The sequence below is a fragment of the Bufo gargarizans genome, chromosome 7 (assembly GCF_014858855.1).
Source record: "Bufo gargarizans isolate SCDJY-AF-19 chromosome 7, ASM1485885v1, whole genome shotgun sequence".
Lineage (NCBI taxonomy): Eukaryota > Metazoa > Chordata > Amphibia > Anura > Bufonidae > Bufo > Bufo gargarizans.
This window is the reverse complement of record NC_058086.1, coordinates 161,997,294-162,014,809: the sequence shown is the minus strand read 5'-3', so window position 1 is coordinate 162,014,809 and position 17,516 is coordinate 161,997,294. Positions and strand designations below refer to the sequence as shown.

Genomic DNA, 17,516 nt, shown 5'->3' with positions numbered 1-17,516 from the left:
TCCAGCTTTAGCCACAAAATGTGCAGGTTTGCATTTTTAGCCGCGCTGACGCAGCCTGGGTCCAGATAAAGCGGTGAGAAGCCAGGACTCAAGCCCAGAAGTAACATCTCTCTTGTCTGTCTTGATAATATTTGTATCCAGAAAGGCCTGAGATACAGGGATGGCTCTGAAGAACGTGCTTGTTACAGGATGCTCCTCGGGGATAGGTCTGGCTATTGCTGCCAAGCTGGCCAAGGATGAACAGAAACGATTTAAAGGTAAACTGATCCATCCGCACGGCTTTGATGGGCAGAATGCATTTGAACGGGCCGTGTGAACAGTTCCTACATTTGCATTGTCTGCAGAGTGTGTCTGCTTTATTTTTAAGCTGCATCTATCAAGGTGGATTACTGGTGATCCGGAGCAAATCTCCGCTGTTTATTACGCTGGGCTGGAGATGAGATGGAGAAAGGATTGTGCTGCACCCACTTCCACATTATAACATACCGCTTCCCCCCGTCTCCTATATCAAGCTGCCGATGCATTCAAAGCAGCTCTCGTTCCAGGTCACTTTATCTTCATGGCTGAGCTGTCATATCTGATACTTCAGAGCTCCTGCAGAAAGCGAGAGATGAAGCTGCATTCAAGAAACTGTGCTATGGCGGACCGTTAGCAATCTAGAATTCCTAGGCTCTAGGTTGGACTACGCTTTTAAGCCCCATTCACACGAGCGTAGTTTTGGTCCGCATCCGATCTTTATTTTATTTTTTTGCGGATTGGTTGGTGTGTGCTGTCGGCATCTGTATTTCCGTTCTATGGCCCCACAAAAAAAAAGAGAACATGTCATATCCTTGCCCCCTATTGTGGACAAGAATAGGCATTTCTAACAGAGGGCAGGAGGTACCGATACGCAAAATGCGGAACGCACACGACCAGTATCCGTGTTTTGCAGATCCACAATTTGCGGACAGCAAAAACGGATATGGTGGTGTGCACAAGGCCTTAGAATGTGTTAGATGCTGTACCTGAGTGCCGGCTTGTTAGACTGTATTTCCAGTGTGGTCGTCTGTCTAGCCAAACTGGTGATCATATTCCAGTAATTTAGGTGGGGTTATGGGAGGTTTGGTACTTTCTAAATGGTCCACGTTTACTAATGTGAGTGCACCTAGACCTTGTTGTCAATTGTGCCAAAATATGTCTAGTTTTAGAAAAATCTACTGCACCTAACTTGCAAAGGTGGTAGGGGGGAGTGAAAAAGGGGCAAGGGCTTGGCCGCAGATCCGCTCGCACCTTAGCTCCATCGAATGGGGCGGAAGTGGACAACTCGGATGTCGCACACACCATGCCAAGTCCCTTCTTGGTGCAGTAGCGGCTTTAAACTACTGGCCAGTGAGCTGCAGCACAGCCTCCACTGAAAACACCACGTGGTGTCCTTGCCAAAATTCTGCCGGCAAAGTCCACCACGTGAAGGGGGGTCCTAACAGATCTTGTGTGTGTGAACGTAAAATCTGCTAATTTTATACCAATATTGAAGACAGACTTGTAGATGGTAGCATAGGTATGAATGTGGCACTAAATATCCCAAATGCCAGGACCATGAGGTTGGGTTACCACGTTGCAGCACAGACCCCACCCGTGGTGGTTAATGGCCACATACATTTGTGGGTCTAACAGAGGTATTACAAAAGGAGATACCCTGACCCTCTGCCTGCCACCCTCTGTCACACTTTACCAGGGCTGTGTATAATTGCTCTAATTTCCAGCCACACATCTTGTTCTTCTCCGTGCTACATACACAAGGAAGAAAACTGTCAAGTGTTTTCTCAGCTGCCATAAAAATAACATCCTGGAAAGGAGATCAAAATCTAATATTTGCATTGGCTTCTCCTGCAAATGTTGCAGTTCTCTGTAATGAAACCGCTTCAGTCTTTATTGACGCCTGAGCTTATTTCCATAACTAATACAGCAACTATCACACGTAAAAGAAAAGAAAAGTCACACTTACATTATAGCGAATGTTTTACACAATCCTTTACAGTTCTGTTATGATCAGGAATTGTCATGATTTATATTGTAGGATCATGCTGGTCCCCATAGAGATCCGGTGGTGTCACCCACTTACTACACAACCCACATAGTTGTTCGGGTGCTGCCTGACAAATTCTGTAGTGTGAAGGATTTGGAACTGGAATGTTCTGTTAGTTATTGTTTTAAAAATACACTAAATATCATATTTTTTAAATATAATTGAAGGCTATGTACACCTTAGGAGGCCTAATTTGTTTTATGATTGCATTTTACTTTTGGGCTAAAAAAAATCATTTTTTTCAATTGGTCTTTATTAAAAATATTCATCCGTTCTGTCACAAAGGGTTAACTGCTTACCAAGCTGTGTGAATTGTACTTTTTACTTTTACTTTGTGTCAGTCATCTAGAAAACCTTATCTCTAAATTGCTAAAAGGTCTCAAACACTTATTTAAGCCACATTCTTATCGGTAAGATAAGAACTGAGCTGTAATGAGTGTTTATGTCAGAGAGCAGAGATAAGGAGCCTGTCAGCTAGCTATCTGACTGAGCAGAGAGAAAATTCTGATCCCTTTATTGGAGCATCTCAGCCCTGTACAGAAAAAAGGACTCCATATTTATAATAAAGACCAAATAAAAAAAATATTTTTAGCTCAAAATGAGTACAGTGCAGTAATTTAAAAAAAAATTGCCCCCCACGGTGTACATAGCTTTTAAGCTTAAAAAAATAATTACTTCTGTAATTTACTTTCTGTGACAAAAATACTCCAGTAGTGAGATATTCTCTTTATACTATATATGAGCGGGAAACAAATGCTAAATTCTGCTCCCAGTTGGGCAGAGACGATAATATAGCACAGTGATGGCTAAGCTCCGTCACTCCAGCTGTGGTGAAACTACGACTCCCAGCATGCTCCATTCATTTCTATGAAGTTCTGAAAACAGCCAAGCAAGCGTACATCTCGGGAGTCGTAGTTTTATCACAGCTGGAGTGCCGGAGATTAGCCATCAAAGATATAGTAGATCTGCTTCTGCAAGCTGAGACAGTTGCAGAAGAAAGAAGCTGAAGGACACGCCCCCTGAGCTGTGATAGGGAGAGAGTTGGAGCAGAAAGGTCATTCCCCCTGAGATGTGATAAGGAGAGGCGGCTTCAGGGGTTGCCAGCCTGAAGAAGATCTAGCAGAGCAATATAAGCAATGAATTGGGTGAGCACTGGATCCATGCGAAGTACAGGGCTGGTTCTAGCTTTGTTAGGCTACTTTCACACTAGCGTTCGGGCGGATCCGTTCTGAACGGATCCGCCCATAATAATGCAGACGGAGGCTCCGTTCAGAACGGATCCGTCTGCATTATATTAGCTAAAAAAAGCTAAGTGTGAAAATAGCCTGGGACGGATCCGTCCAGACTTTCAATGTAAAGTCAATGGGGGACGGATCCGCTTGAAGATTGAGCCACATTGTGGCATCTTCAAACGGATCCGCCCCCATTGACTTACATTGTAAGTCTGGACGGATCCGCACGCCTCCGCACGGCCAGGCGGACACCCGAACGCTGCAAGCAGCGTTCAGCTGTCCGCCTGTCCGTGCGGAGGCGAGCGGAGCGGAGGCTGAACGCCGCCACACTGATGCAGTCTGAGCGGATCCGCCTCCATTCAGACTGCATCAGGGCTGGACGGCTGCGTTCGGGTCCGCTCGTGAGCTCCTTCAAACGGAGCTCACGAACGGAAACCCGAACGCTAGTGTGAAAGCAGCCTTAGAAAAAGACCGCCAGGAATTATATAATGTCAGATTTTCATTCTTAACTTGGGATAATCCCTTGAAATCTTAAAGCAATCTGTCATTGGGAACAAAGCCATAACCCCCTAGCTTAGAGTAGATAAATATTCTGTCATTGTCCCATAATCCGATACATGTGGTTTATAGGTTCCTGAGGTTGAGGAAGCACCAAAATCAACGATTGCACTACAGTTGTGAAGTCACAACCACTTTCAGCATCCATGAGTTCTAGCGCCCCCTGGTGGACATGGAATTCCGCAGTATAATGTATAGCTTAATTTTTCTTTTAGATGGACTTATAAAACCATTATACCTAGTGACTAATGAAGTCGGGTGCTTAGTCTCCTTTTCACTTCCATTATCTGCTGTAGCCTATTCTCACCTTATCCTTAGGGATGAAATGTGTCATGTCTGGTTGCATCAGATTATCCTCAAGTTAAAACCTGCTGTTATCAGAGATCCCTAGCCACCCAAAATTGCACTGATGCTCCTTTAGTGATCCTGACTGAGCACCTGCAGATAACAATCAGTCGCCAGCCCTGATGAAGCCATGCTCATGGATTTACAGGAACATTCCTCCTTTCCATAGATGATTCTCAGTAGACATTACACATCCTTGTCATCCAGCATATTTTTTTTTAGCCAGGGCATACTCTTTTCTATATGATGTTCCTCAGATCCTCAAATTTCTTAGTAAAGTTTATGTGGATTTGATACTTAAAGCGACCCTTCAGATCATACACTTACATGGTGATCTTCTGTTCATCTGCAGATCTGCCAATTCCCGGACTACTCTTCCTTCATCCAAGATGGCCACACTGCTTCTCAGACCACCTGATCACACTGTACAATGGTTGTCCAAGACACTTCCTGTTTGTCCAGGCCTGATCTTGGATTGGCCAGCACTGCTCACGTGAGGAGTGCTGGCCAATACGAGGGTATCAGGAAGTGTCTTGGACCAAATGCACAATGTGATCAGGTGGTCTGAGAAGCAATGAGGTCATCTTGGATGACAGAAGAGGGGCCTGAGAACTGGCAGATCTGCAGCTGAAAAAAAGGCAAAAGAGGACACCAGGTATTCTGTTCCTACCCAAGTTATTGTGAATTTTTTCTTGAACCGGAGGGTCACTGTAATAGTGGTAACCCATGTCCAGAAAATGATGTAAAATTTCATCTCTGCAGCTGCAACCAGTTATGTTATGTTACTAAGTCCTTGTATAGCGCTCTAGAGGAACTCAATCCGATCGAAGCGCTTGTCGATGGCTATATTGGTGGGCCCCTACGTCATCCTACACAAAAAGCCAGGTCTTAACCAACTTCCTAAATTCCAGGTAATTTGATGTTGTTCTAATGTGTTCTGGGAGGGAGAACCAGTGAGATCAATATGCCCTGTTGAGGGACATGATATAATTGTGAGGGGTTCCCTGTTCCGTTTTCCCTCTCATATCTTTTTCATGATATTTTTCCATAGGAAATACTGTAAATGTAAACCTATTGCCAGAATATTCCTTACACAAACTCCTGGGTGGCTTGGAACAGTACCACTGGGTTGTCCTATCACTATGGCCAGCACAGGCTTCAGTAGTGTCCTGGAAGAAGACAGCTAACAATTTATGGACCTGCAGTCTCCAAAAGTTGCATTTGAATTGTTTGGCTACATTGGCATTTTATTGGAAGCCACACAGTTGGTTTAGCTGACTCACAGGGGTGTCCGGGCTACAGATATTGATGCTGTATCTCAGGGCACAGTGCTCGCACAAGCACAGTGGCTTCTTCGAACAGCTGATCAGTGGAGGTCCTGGGAGTAGGACTCCAATTTTTCCAATTTTTCCAAGAAATTTTTCCAAAAAGTAGTTAAATTTAATCAACATTACTATAACTACCTTTCCTTACTCCTCACTCTTCTTCTCCAAGTGTCTATCCAGACCTCTAAGTCAGCACCTTCTCAATATAAATACCCCATCGGGCGTTATTTCTCTCTAAGGCTGCATGCACAAGACTGTATGTATTTTGCAGTCTACAAATTGCAGATCTGCAAAATAAGGATACTGTCCGTGTTGTATCTGTATTTTTTGAGACCCATTGACTTCAAGGGGTCCATGGTCTGCATTTTGCGGCCAAGTATAGGACAGGTTCTGTCTTTTCGTGGAATGGACATATGGATGCGGAAAGCACACGACACCACTCCATTCTAATGGGGAAACAGCTTAACTGTCACCTACAAGCACAGGAGCTTCTTGCTTCTTTGGAGATACAACACCCCACCAGGAAATAATGGAGGGTAATGTGAAGTACCACTACCTATTATTGTACAGTAATATTATCTCTCCTTGGCTACGGCTGAAAGATTTTTTCCTTTAATGGTTGAGCTAAAGCGCTTGTGTTTTTAATCTTCAGACCTCTTTATGTACTTTTAACTTACAAATGATTAAAGGTGAAGTTCTACATTATAGGGTGATACGTTAGATTTTCTCTCCCAACAGAGGGAATAAGTGTTTAAGTGGATATAAAAGTACACTCCGAAAAGCTTCAGATGAGAACATGAAAGTCCCGCAGTATTTTCACATTTCCATTTTCACATTTGTTTCTGGGGCGAGATCAGAAAAAATTACACAAATCACAAACTATTAAACTTTTCCCTTTAAGGTATTATATATGACATTAATAACTGCAGAAAATAAAGTTTTGTGCACATTTTGGCTAGCTTGTTTGGTCCAGCCAACATGCTCCTTGTGATGGTGCGATTTTGCAGACTGAACATTGCTCCTCCAACCCAAACTCACAGCATCAAACTTACCTATGATGTTTTGAGTTCCTGGCTGACCGCGCGTCTACTGTATTGTGCTCACATAATGTTGTCAGTACAGTACAGTAAAACTGCAGTCATGCAGGAGCTTACAGCATTATAAATCATAATCGGGTCACAGGAGCAGTGTTCGGTCCAGGAAATGCAGCCATTATATGGAGCCAGGGCCGGGTTGGGAACATAAAGTGGCCCTGGACAAAAAAATAAAAACTAAAAGTAGCAGCAGTGGCCGAGTTTGGGGTGGCCCCAATGCTATGCTGGATCCCCCGGATACCGTTGAGGTGTCACCACGTGTTGCTGCTCTCAGGAAGGGATGGTAAGGCGTGGTGCACCCCAATGGGAAATAAGTCCAGAGAGTCGGGGTCTGCAGTAAACCAGGGTGCTTCATTACTGGAGGAATTCAGGTGCAAAACAATACAGGTGAGGCATTGGGCTGGCTTCTCCAATCTCCTCCCTGGCAGAAGAAGGGGTTGATGCTGAGGAAAGGCCTGAGCTAGCTGTCCCTCTCTCTCTTCAGAAGGATGGTATCCAGGTCCAAGGCTGGTGATCCAGGGTCTGTGGCAGCATATCCCCTTCCCAGCGTCTTCTTTTGATCACTCAGTAGTCTGGCAGAGTCTCCTCCTCCAAGCAATGTTCCCTAACTGCAGCACACTAAGAGGCTCTGACTGCTCTTCTTATATACAGTTTTTGCTAGACTAGAACCTTCTAGTGGGAGAGGTGGAGAAACTCAGCACAAACAGATACATTGTTGCAGCTCACGTCTGGTAAAGACATTACAGCTTCAATGATACTCAATGGCAATGACACAGCAGGTTTTTCAGACAAAAACAGGTTTCCAGACATAACAACATAGCTAAAACCAGACATTTAAAAGGTCAGGCTGTCTGCTTTTTGGCGGTAAACAAGTCTGTTTTTTTTCCCTCCAAAACATGGTCTTCTCTAAACCCTATGGCCGCTGTGTAAAATTACCAGCTTCTCAATCAAAGCCCTAACAGTCTCTCAGTATTCATTAACCCTTTCCACAGAGTCATGTACATACAGTGATAATGAACAGGATATATATCACAACATATATATAAAATGCAGTATTAAACCATGCACGTTAACCCTTTTAGGGAGAATAAAGTAAGAAGTTTTAACTTTGCATAGGGGAAATAGCCAAATGTCCAAATGTCAAAGTACTCCCTGCTCCAGGGCACTACATGGCCCTATGTTGTAGGGAGGTCCAAATTTACAGCAGGCGGGGCAATGCAGGTAGGCTGCATCAGCAATATCATAGCACAAAATACCATCCCATCATAACCATATACCACAGTGCAGAACAATATATTGCCCCCAAAAGCTGTCCCTCTGTGGTGGCCATTGATAGCTGCCATTTACTGTTCTCCTCCTCCAGTTGTCTCTGATTAAGATAAGGAGCAGGGGGCTGAGGTGAGATGTGGGCAACAGCAGTTGAATTCAGGAGGGCATGTGAGGCCAGGTACATAAATACCTGGTTCTCACAGCTTTAATTTCCGCCGATAGGTCTTTATGTACCCAGCCAGCGGAGGGCTTAGGCGGCCCTCTGGGCATCAGCCCACCGGGAAATTTCCCTGTTAGGTCTACGGCCAATCCGTCCTTGCATGGAGCATGTTTCCCAGACCAAACATGCTTATGTGAAAATGGCCTTAGTTCTGAAGTTTACTTTGAACTTCTTACATTGCCGATAGTCCAATAATCATGACATTTACTATTTCTTTATGCATAGTTTATGCAACAATGAGAAACTTGTCGAAGCAAGATGACCTGGTAAAAGCCGCAGAAGGATGTGCGGGGACAACACTGGAGGTCAAACAGCTGGATGTGTGCAGTGAAGAGTCCATCAGAGACTGCGTCAACAGCATCCCGGATCGAAGAGTGGACATTTTAGGTAACAGGAATTTGGCTGACGACATAATATAATTGATCAATAAAAAAACGGACCTAGCCGAGCATGCATGATCACTGCCATGGGCCAATTTGACATGGTATTTTTTATAGTCACAAATCCTTTCCTTACATATTCCTTTATAGTTTCTACTCCTGGTTTTTACTTGCAAAGGCCTTCTGATTGAATCAACTGCAGGATAATAACCTAAACAGGATGTCTTTTTTCAGCCTTAAATACTATGTTATAAACGATGTTATATATAGTCAGCTTAAATGTATTAAATATTATTATCAGTGCTCCCCATATGGCAGAAATAATGTTTACAACAACAATTGTATCTTTTTTATTTTACCTTTTCTTTGTAAATATTTTAGTTTTTACGTCGCCGCATTCTAAGACCCATTTTTATTTTTCCCTTGATACATAAAAGCTCTTTATCAAATTATTTACAAATAGTCATTCAAACTAACAACTGCCTTATTTTCACATATGTCCTTGTCACTTATTGTTAAAACATAACTTTTAATTATCACTATATACAATAACCAAGAGACCAATTGAATCTTGTTAAAACTCTCAGTGTGTCTCATTCTTTTTCCATTTATTTCTTTAGTGTATAAGCCCTGTTATTCCCACAGTGCTACTACTAGCCTGTCCTAATTTCTGCTAACTTGTTAACTAAATCTTGTACATCAAGATGCTTCACTCCTGCTGTAAGACACTCTGGCATCTTCAGGGTAACGGGCAGTGAGTGTTTGAGAAACTTGGGATGGGTCTTTTAAAGCCTCCCATACTGACATTATAGGTCATTGTCCCTATCATGCCGACCGTAGCTACGTCTTTTCAATGTGTATTTTGCTTTAAGCGCTGCTATTAGAGAGCTCTCCCGTTTCTCCTCGCTTAGGCAATAACTCACCTATCCCTCCGTGCTGCTTGTAAGCATGTCTTACTGCGCATGTCAGTGGACTTAGGGTACTTTCACATTAGTCGGCAGGGTAGTCCGGCAGGCTGTTCCGGCGGGTGAACAGCCTGTCGGATACATCCCCATTCACTATAATGGGGCGGGGGCGAAGTTCTGACGGCAGCACGGCAACGCACTGCGAGAGGCAGCCGGACAAAAAGTACGACATGCAGTACTTCTAGTCCGGCCACCTCTCTGCGTGCGCTGCCGTGCTGCTGCCGGAACTCCGCCCCCGCCCCCATCATAGTCAATGGGTACGGAGCTGCAGTCCGGGGGCACACGTGAACTAGCGGCAGGACAGATCCGACAGGCTGTTCACCCGCCTGAACAGCCTGACGGACTCCCCTGCCGCCAATGTGAAAGTACCCTCAGCTTCCTCGCTCATAGCTTGCTCTAACCATACATACTTTGATACTTAGTTTTATTATCTTCCATCAATTATATAATAATGTCTACAATGTTGCAGTACAAGGGGTTATAAATAGTATTATCAATAGTACATCCATTCTCACTTTGTCAGCTGATTTTAATACTTTCCACATATTTTTATCTATTTATTCCATTAAGTAGTGTCGAATTTTTATGAATTCTATTATGATCTTATATGAATTATATCTATTTTTGTTTTTTTTATATATCCTTTTGTTTTCTATCATGATTAGTATTTATAGGGTGAGGGTGGGCCCTCAGAATACTTTACTCTGGTGGGCCCAGGGAACTTCAGTCTGACACTGATAAGATAGTTATTCTTTATAACACTCCTACAAATAATGCTCAAGAACCCAATACATCAATTTCTAGTGAACCCAGTTTTACTAACAATATAATACAATCTACAGTACGTAATAGTAAGAATATATGTCTAATGCTAGGATATGGATGTTCTCTAACTATTTCTCATTTATTGGTCTCCACTCTCTTACTGTATGACTATGACAGGAATACACAGCAAATATTTGCTACACAGTCAGCACCTGCTGCTTTAGGTTTACACTGTGCCTAAGGCAAATAAAGTCATTTCAATTAATGGCAGAAAACGATCAGTAGGTAAAATGCGTCCATCAAGAACACGGTATTTGTTACTCAAAATTTCTATTCTTTAATTACAGGGCCACCTCCCTAGCAAAAACGTATCACATATTAACAGCCTACATGTTTAATTTTTTTAAAATGTTCTGTATACATTTTTTAAAATTCACTCCATGTATACTACTTCCTGTACTGCCTCTTAAAGGGGTTTTCCAGGAGTTCTATAGTGATAGGTCATTAATATCTGATTGTGGGTGTCTGACACCCAGGACGCCCGCCAATCAGCTGTTTGAAAAATCACCGGCACTCGCACTAGCACCGCGGCCTTCTTCCTGCTCACCAAGCACAGTATACTGTACAGCGGCCGTGCTTGGTATTACAGCTCAGTCCCTTTAAATTCAATGGGGCTGAGCCGCGCCTGGGCCATGTGACTGACAAACGTAACATCACACGGCCTAGGCAAAGCTGGAGAAGGCCGGGGCTACTGTGAACGCCGGAGCCTTCTCAAACAGCTGGAAACAGTTCAAGCAAGGATAGGTGGTAGATGTATGATCATCCTGGGATCCACCATTGTGACCCCTACCAAAAAGCAGAATGGGGGTAATGAGTCCCTCCCTCACAATTGAGCAGTGAGGAGAAACGAGAGACTCAGGACCACTAGTGGTGGAGCACCCAGTTATCATAGATTTATCATTAATGCTGTGGGTAAGTGTCAAATGTATACGATGGGGGAACCCCTTTTAATATAAAAGCAGCTTACTTTGCTGGGAAAAGATGTGACCAGAAATATGGTATTATGTGCGGCCATTAAAATGTAATATGTGAACAGACTTGGTTGGCCAAGGCAAGCGTTGCTGCTCTCTACTCTGGAAACCCTACATCTATGTCCTCTAATAACACAGATGGAAAGGGGTTGTCAAAATAAGACAACCCCTCTAATGTAGAATGTGGATCTGTCCAATTGACTGTAGGGGTGAGGAAGGAATGATACCATCTCGTGTCAAATTGTTTTACATCATTTTTGCCTTCTTCTGGATCTACTGGACTTGTAATTATCTAGTATTGAACTTGATGGACATATGTATTTTTTAGCCAACTATCTATGGAAATATGGTACCTTTATTACAAAAGAAACTATTTGAATTTAAAGGCTATGAACACCTTTGGGGAAATTTTTTTATCTTTACATTCTACTCATTTTGAGCTAAAAAATGTAAACATTAAACTATTAAAACATTTTTCAACAGTTTTCCCTGTATCACTTTCAGTTTCTGCATGCCTTCTCTCTGAACTTCTTACAGCTCATAAACACTCATTTAATCTAACTTCTTATCAAACTAATAAGAATTGGGATATGATGAGTGTTTATGAGCTGTCCTAAGTCCAGAGATAATGGCTGCAGACTGGAGCCCAGAGAGCTGCTGTCTGGTGGGATTCACTGTAAACAGATCTTTTTTTTAATATTTAAAAAAAGATCAATTCAGGAAATGATTTTTAGGCCAAAATGAGTAGAACCCAATGATAAAAATAAGTGCCCCCAAATGTGTCCATAGCCTTAAAGTACTGATTTTGGGGCATCTAACATGAGCCGTTTTCTGTCCACAGTTAGCAATGCAGGAGTTGGGCTCATAGGACCTATTGAATGTCAAAGCATTGAAGAAATGAAAACTGTGATGGATACAAATTTCTTTGGACTGGTCAGACTACTAAAGGAAATCTTACCAGATATGAAAAAGAAGAAGAATGGTCACATAGTAATTATCAGCAGCGTCATGGGAATCCAAGGTACCTCTGCATGTCTATGGTTGTCACTATCAGGAAAACATATTAATCTGGCCCATATTTATGAACATTTTTGTGTTTACACTTATTAAAAGCAGCCATGTACCTCACATGACATGACCCTTACCACCAATCACTGGCCTAAACGGTCTTGTGCCATATACTGCTGAACAGTGATGGTCAGTTCGCAGTGTTCGCCAGTGAACCCATGCGGGCTGCCATCTTGACTCACCCGTCTGGCGATGCACAGGTAAGCCGGTCTGAAATCAAATGCAGTCATCGGGAGCAGGCAGTTCCAAGAACTGCCTCCGGGGGCCTTCATCGTGCTGTTCTTGGAACTGCCTGCTCCCGGTGACTGCATTTGATTTCAGACCAGCTCCCGGCTAAGGGCTTACCTGTGCATCGCTGGACGGGTGAGTCTACCTTACTAAAGATGGCAGCCTGCATGTGTTCGCTGGCGAACACTGCGAACTGACCATCACTGCTGCTGAGGCCAATGATTGGCAGACTTTATTCAATTATATATTTCCTAGATATTTGTCATTTTTGAACATTCACTCGTTTTCTTGCAGGCATTTTGTTTAATGATGTCTATGCTGCCTCCAAGTTTGCTGTTGAAGGCTTCTGTGAAAGTCTAGCAATACAGGCCCTGAAATTCAAGCTCCAGTAAGTCTTGTTTCTTGCCTCCTTCTTCTGTGATGAAATTACATTGAAGCAATATTTCTCAGTTTTTTTGATACACAGCCTATAAAGATATTTAGGCTACCTGCACACATTGCGGATTATGCATGTTTATTTCCTGTGCTGAAAAACCACAATGTAGGGGCTCATGCACACGACCGTATGTATTTTGCTGTCTGCAAAACATAGATCCGCAAATAATACGGATGCATTCCGTATTTTGCGTAACGGAACAGCTGGCCCCTAATAGAACAGTTCTATCTTTGTCCGTTTTGTGGACAATAATGAGGCATTTTTTTGAGGAACGGACATGTAGACATACGGAAACGGGAGTAACTTCCTTTTTTTTTTGCACACCCATTTATTTATTTAATGAACTTATATAGCGCTGCTATATTCCGCAGCACTTTACAGACATTACCATCCAACTGTCCCCAATGGGGCTCACAATCTAAGGTCCCTATCAGTATGTCTTTGGAGTGTGGGAGGAAACCGATGCAAACACATGGAGAACATATAAACTCCATGCAGATGTTGCCCTTGGTTGGATTCAAACTAAGGACCCCAGCGCTGCAAGGCACCAGTGCTAACCACTGAGCCACCGTGCTACCCATTGAAATTAATGGTTACGCATACGGTACGCAAAAAAAAAATAAAGAACGGACATACAGGGGCAGACTGAGAACTGAGAAAAAGTGGCCCTAGAAAAAAAAAACTTAAAGTTGCCCCATGTTGTAGCGGGGCAACAAAAGTAAGCAGCAATATCATAGCGCAATATACCATCCCAGCAAAACCATATACCGCAGAACAGCACAATACACTACTCCAAAAGCTGTCCCTCTGCCCCAAAATCTGTGGTGGCCATAAATAGATGCCATTTTCTGTCCTTCTTCTCCAGTTGTCTCTGATTAAAATACGGTGCAGGAGGTGAGATGCGGGTCACAGCATTTGGCACATGCGGATCTGGTATCTGGTGTGGAAACGCAGAGAAATCTGCATAAAAATCTGTGTGGAATTTCTGTTTTGAAACCCGTATCAATAAGGGTTCCCAAAGCTACCAGATACAGCAGAGCTCACTGTGTTAGGCCCCATGCACACGGCTGTGTTTCACGGCCGTGTGCGGGCCGTGGAACCGCGGCCTGGATCCCTCCTGAGAGCAGGAGCGCACGGCGTCACTGGTTGCTATGACGCCGTGCGCTCCCTGCTGCCGGCACAGTACAGTAATACACTGGTATAGATCATACCAGTGTATTACTGTATTGCGGAGGCAGCAGGGAGCGCACGGCGTCATAGCAACCAGTGACGCCGTGCGCTCCTGCTCTCAGGAGGGATCCAGGCCGCGGTTCCACGGCCCTCACACGGCCGTGAAACACAGCCGTGTGCATGGGGCCTTACGCTGTTTGCACAACTGCCACTCACTGCTATAGGAGCTATAGAAACAGTGGAGCACAGCCTGCTTTGCTTTTTCCTTAAAGGGATTATCCAATGATCAATATAAAATAAAAAAAATCTGATATCATATAGTACATGACAACCTCTTTCTAACAAACTTAGAACCGGCCCTGTACCTTACATGGGTCCAGAGATCTCCCCATCAGTTGCTCCAATTGCTCTGCTACATTTATTTCAAGCTGGCAGCTCAGGGGGCGTGTACTTTCTCAGGGGATGTGTCCTTTCTACTGCAGCTGGTAGATTGAACTAAGCATGTGCTTCCATCTCAGTGAGCAGGACAGAGAAATTAGAAACAGTCCAAACAGCAGGTGGCGCTATACAGATATGTTTCAGTGAATAATTCAATGGCTATAAAAAAAAAATGAATTACACGCAATTACAAAAGTATTCAGATCCAGGTGCTGCTTTGAAAAATGTAGTATATTTTTTGTGGGACAACTCCTTTAACTCTGCTTATCCCAGTGCTTACTGATGCTATTCCCATCTCAGCCATGAAAAGCTGATATATGAAAAACTCAACTTGAATGTAAACAATATAGCACAGCCAGCTTGGCTGTTTCCATAGTTCTAACCGCCTCCAGGTGGAAGGAGCTTGGGGGGGATCTTGAGATGGGAATACCCCTTGAGGTACTGGTTTCTTGCAGCTGCCACTAAATAGAGTTTATTGAAGACAGATTTGTACATTTCCCATTAAACTCAATGTGAGGTGTGAGAGAGTCGGGAGTAATAGCTGTTGGCCAAACAAGTGTTATCGAAGGTGTGTGACGAACTTTAGTTACTCGTGGGCCAGTTGATTATGTTTGATGTTTTTTATTTATTTTTATGTCTCCCAATATGTCATCAGGGACTGCAGAGAGGCCCCATATACATTTGATTGTTGGCCAAACCCACCCAAATCAGGGTGGTTGGGCAACATTGACCTAATCTTTATAACAAGCCTTACTCTATATTATTTTTTCCTCTGTTTTTCATTGACACATCTAAATAATGTCCAGCAGAAGATCAAGATGTGGAAGTTTTGTGTCTATATAACAATCTTTTCATATATTACAGGTTGAGCCTCATTGAACCTGGTCCGGTGATCACAGAGTTTGAACGGAAAGCTTTTGAAGATGGAATGAAGATGGACCTTTCTGCAGCAGATAAGGAGACTGCAGAGATGTTTACCAATATCTATCTTAAAAACTACAAGTCAATCTTCCAAAGCTTGGGACAGACAGCTGAAGACGTGGCAGAGGTAAGAGTTATACGTCATCTGTCAGCCAAACCCACTGAGATGTCTCACCAACACCTGGGTGGGGTCAGTGGAATACCTCCTAGTTCTTGCACCTTTTCTGGAAAATGGAATAGCCCAATAGCTAATCATACAAGGTCCAATTATGAGCACAATCACTGACTCAGGATGGAATATCTAGCAGGGTTTGGCCAACTTAAGGCCAATCTGGACATTTACACACTTAGGAGCAGCTGTCTTGGGTATAGTTGTCTCCTAAATTCTAAGGTTAGACAGGGTGTAGAAAGAATTACTAGGTAGAACGTCAGGCTTTATCATTAGGGACAGCATAGGGTGAGTTACAGGCATTTATACAGGGCGCTGCACAGATATCCTTAAAGAGACAGTACTCTTTTCTGTGCGCAAGACAGACTTTTTTTGTCCAAAAACATGTTGCAAATCTTCTACAGTTCATAAGTGTGGAATAGGTATATTTCCCAGCATCCCACCAGCAGCAAATATTTTACCACAAATGCTACGTTATTATGCATTTTTTTTCCAAAAACCTGTTGCAATTTTTGTAGCATTTATAAATGCGGACCTAATTACTAATCTAATTTTAGTGAGTCATTAGCAGTGTATAGTTTGGTTATAGCCAAGAGACGTTAAATTAGGTCTGTTACCATTTGATAAGTGAGCATTGCAAGCCACTAAGTAGGACTGATCTGTGCCACGTGACCAATGTAAAGTGACTGTACTGGCCTGAGAAAAGGCTTAAGTGCTTAGGGAGCACTGTAGCTTCTTCCAACAGCTGATCTATCCTGAGGATAGGTCATCAATACCAAATTTCTAGATAACCTCTTTAAGGCATACATTTTGAACACTTGTTCAGAACAAGCTACTGTTTTTTCCAATACTGCTGTGTGTGTTTATAAACCCCTGCAATAATCTGCCCCAAATAAGTGACAATAAGTGGAATGTTTTCAAATTTAAAACAGCATAACAAAGGCAAGTGTGTTTTTAAACAGGTTATTTGTAAACACCGACAACCATGCATTTACCCACAGCTTTATGTGTCAGTGTCACTCTAACATTATTTACTATTGCTGTCATTGTATTTAAGAGTTTTAATGGGGAGGGGGATAAGAGAGAAATTATTTTATTTTTTTAAAGAGAGAAAGCCTGTAAGACTTAATGATAATAAGCTGTGAAAAACATCAACATAACATAATATTCTTACATCAACAGCATACAATGAAGATTATTCTGTCAGACAATCCACCGTTCCGTCACCAGACAAACACTCTCTACACTCCAATGACAACTTTAAAATATGCCGATCCCAATGGTGACTTACCCATCGATACCTTCTACAAAATGGTCTTTCAGCATGACAAAATCTTCAATGCCAGCCTAAATTTCATCAAACTCCTGAGATGGAGGAGTAAAAGGAGCTTTGACTTGGGGAAACCACAATCATAGGACGTCGTACAAACCACTCATTGCATTATAATAATACTTATGGATCACTTTCTATGCATTTTGTATTTAGTTGAACCAGTCCTGCTGGCGACTGCAGCTGTGAATGGTTTTAGAAACTGCAGTAGATTTCATATTATTATTCCTATAATGTCTAACAAGGTTTATTGTAGTAGAATCAAGTCACGTCTCATGTTCACCGAGAGCACGTTATACTGTTCATCCACTGGATTTTATTATGTATGGTGAACAGTTATGATAGAGTATGGTGGTTGCAGAGGCAGAAGTCCTTAGATGATGAGGGTATTCTCCAAGTGGAAAAACTGGAGCTACGAATTGGCTTTTTCTGTACTTGCAAGGCACATCTTGTGCATGGCATTAGCATGTGCCCGGGCATGCACCTTGTTCTTGTGTATTGTACCAG

General features: G+C 42.8%; 1 protein-coding gene across 1 annotated transcript; it reads left to right on the top strand.

Annotated features, from left to right (window-relative positions):
* Positions 1 to 160: 160 nt before the first annotated feature.
* On the top strand, positions 161 to 17,142 carry LOC122944006 (retinol dehydrogenase 8-like). Its single transcript, XM_044302201.1, has 6 exons — positions 161 to 257; positions 8,334 to 8,495; positions 12,091 to 12,270; positions 12,840 to 12,933; positions 15,454 to 15,637; positions 16,862 to 17,142. The coding sequence occupies exons 1-6, from the start codon at positions 161 to 163 to the stop codon at positions 17,093 to 17,095; spliced, it is 951 nt and encodes a 316-aa protein (XP_044158136.1). The 3' UTR covers positions 17,096 to 17,142.
* The last annotated feature ends 374 nt before the right edge of the window (positions 17,143 to 17,516 follow it).

What these genes read in the sequence shown, in the direction of transcription:
- LOC122944006 (XM_044302201.1), top strand. Translation starts at nt 161, where the DNA reads ATGGCTCTGAAGAACGTGCTTGTTACAGGATGCTCCTCGGGGATAGGT. An exon ending in CAGCGTCATGGGAATCCAAG is followed by an intron (nt 12,271 to 12,839) that starts GTACCTCTGCAT and finishes GTTTTCTTGCAG; the next exon opens with GCATTTTGTTTAATGATGTC. An exon ending in CAGCTGAAGACGTGGCAGAG is followed by an intron (nt 15,638 to 16,861) that starts GTAAGAGTTATA and finishes TTACATCAACAG; the next exon opens with CATACAATGAAGATTATTCT.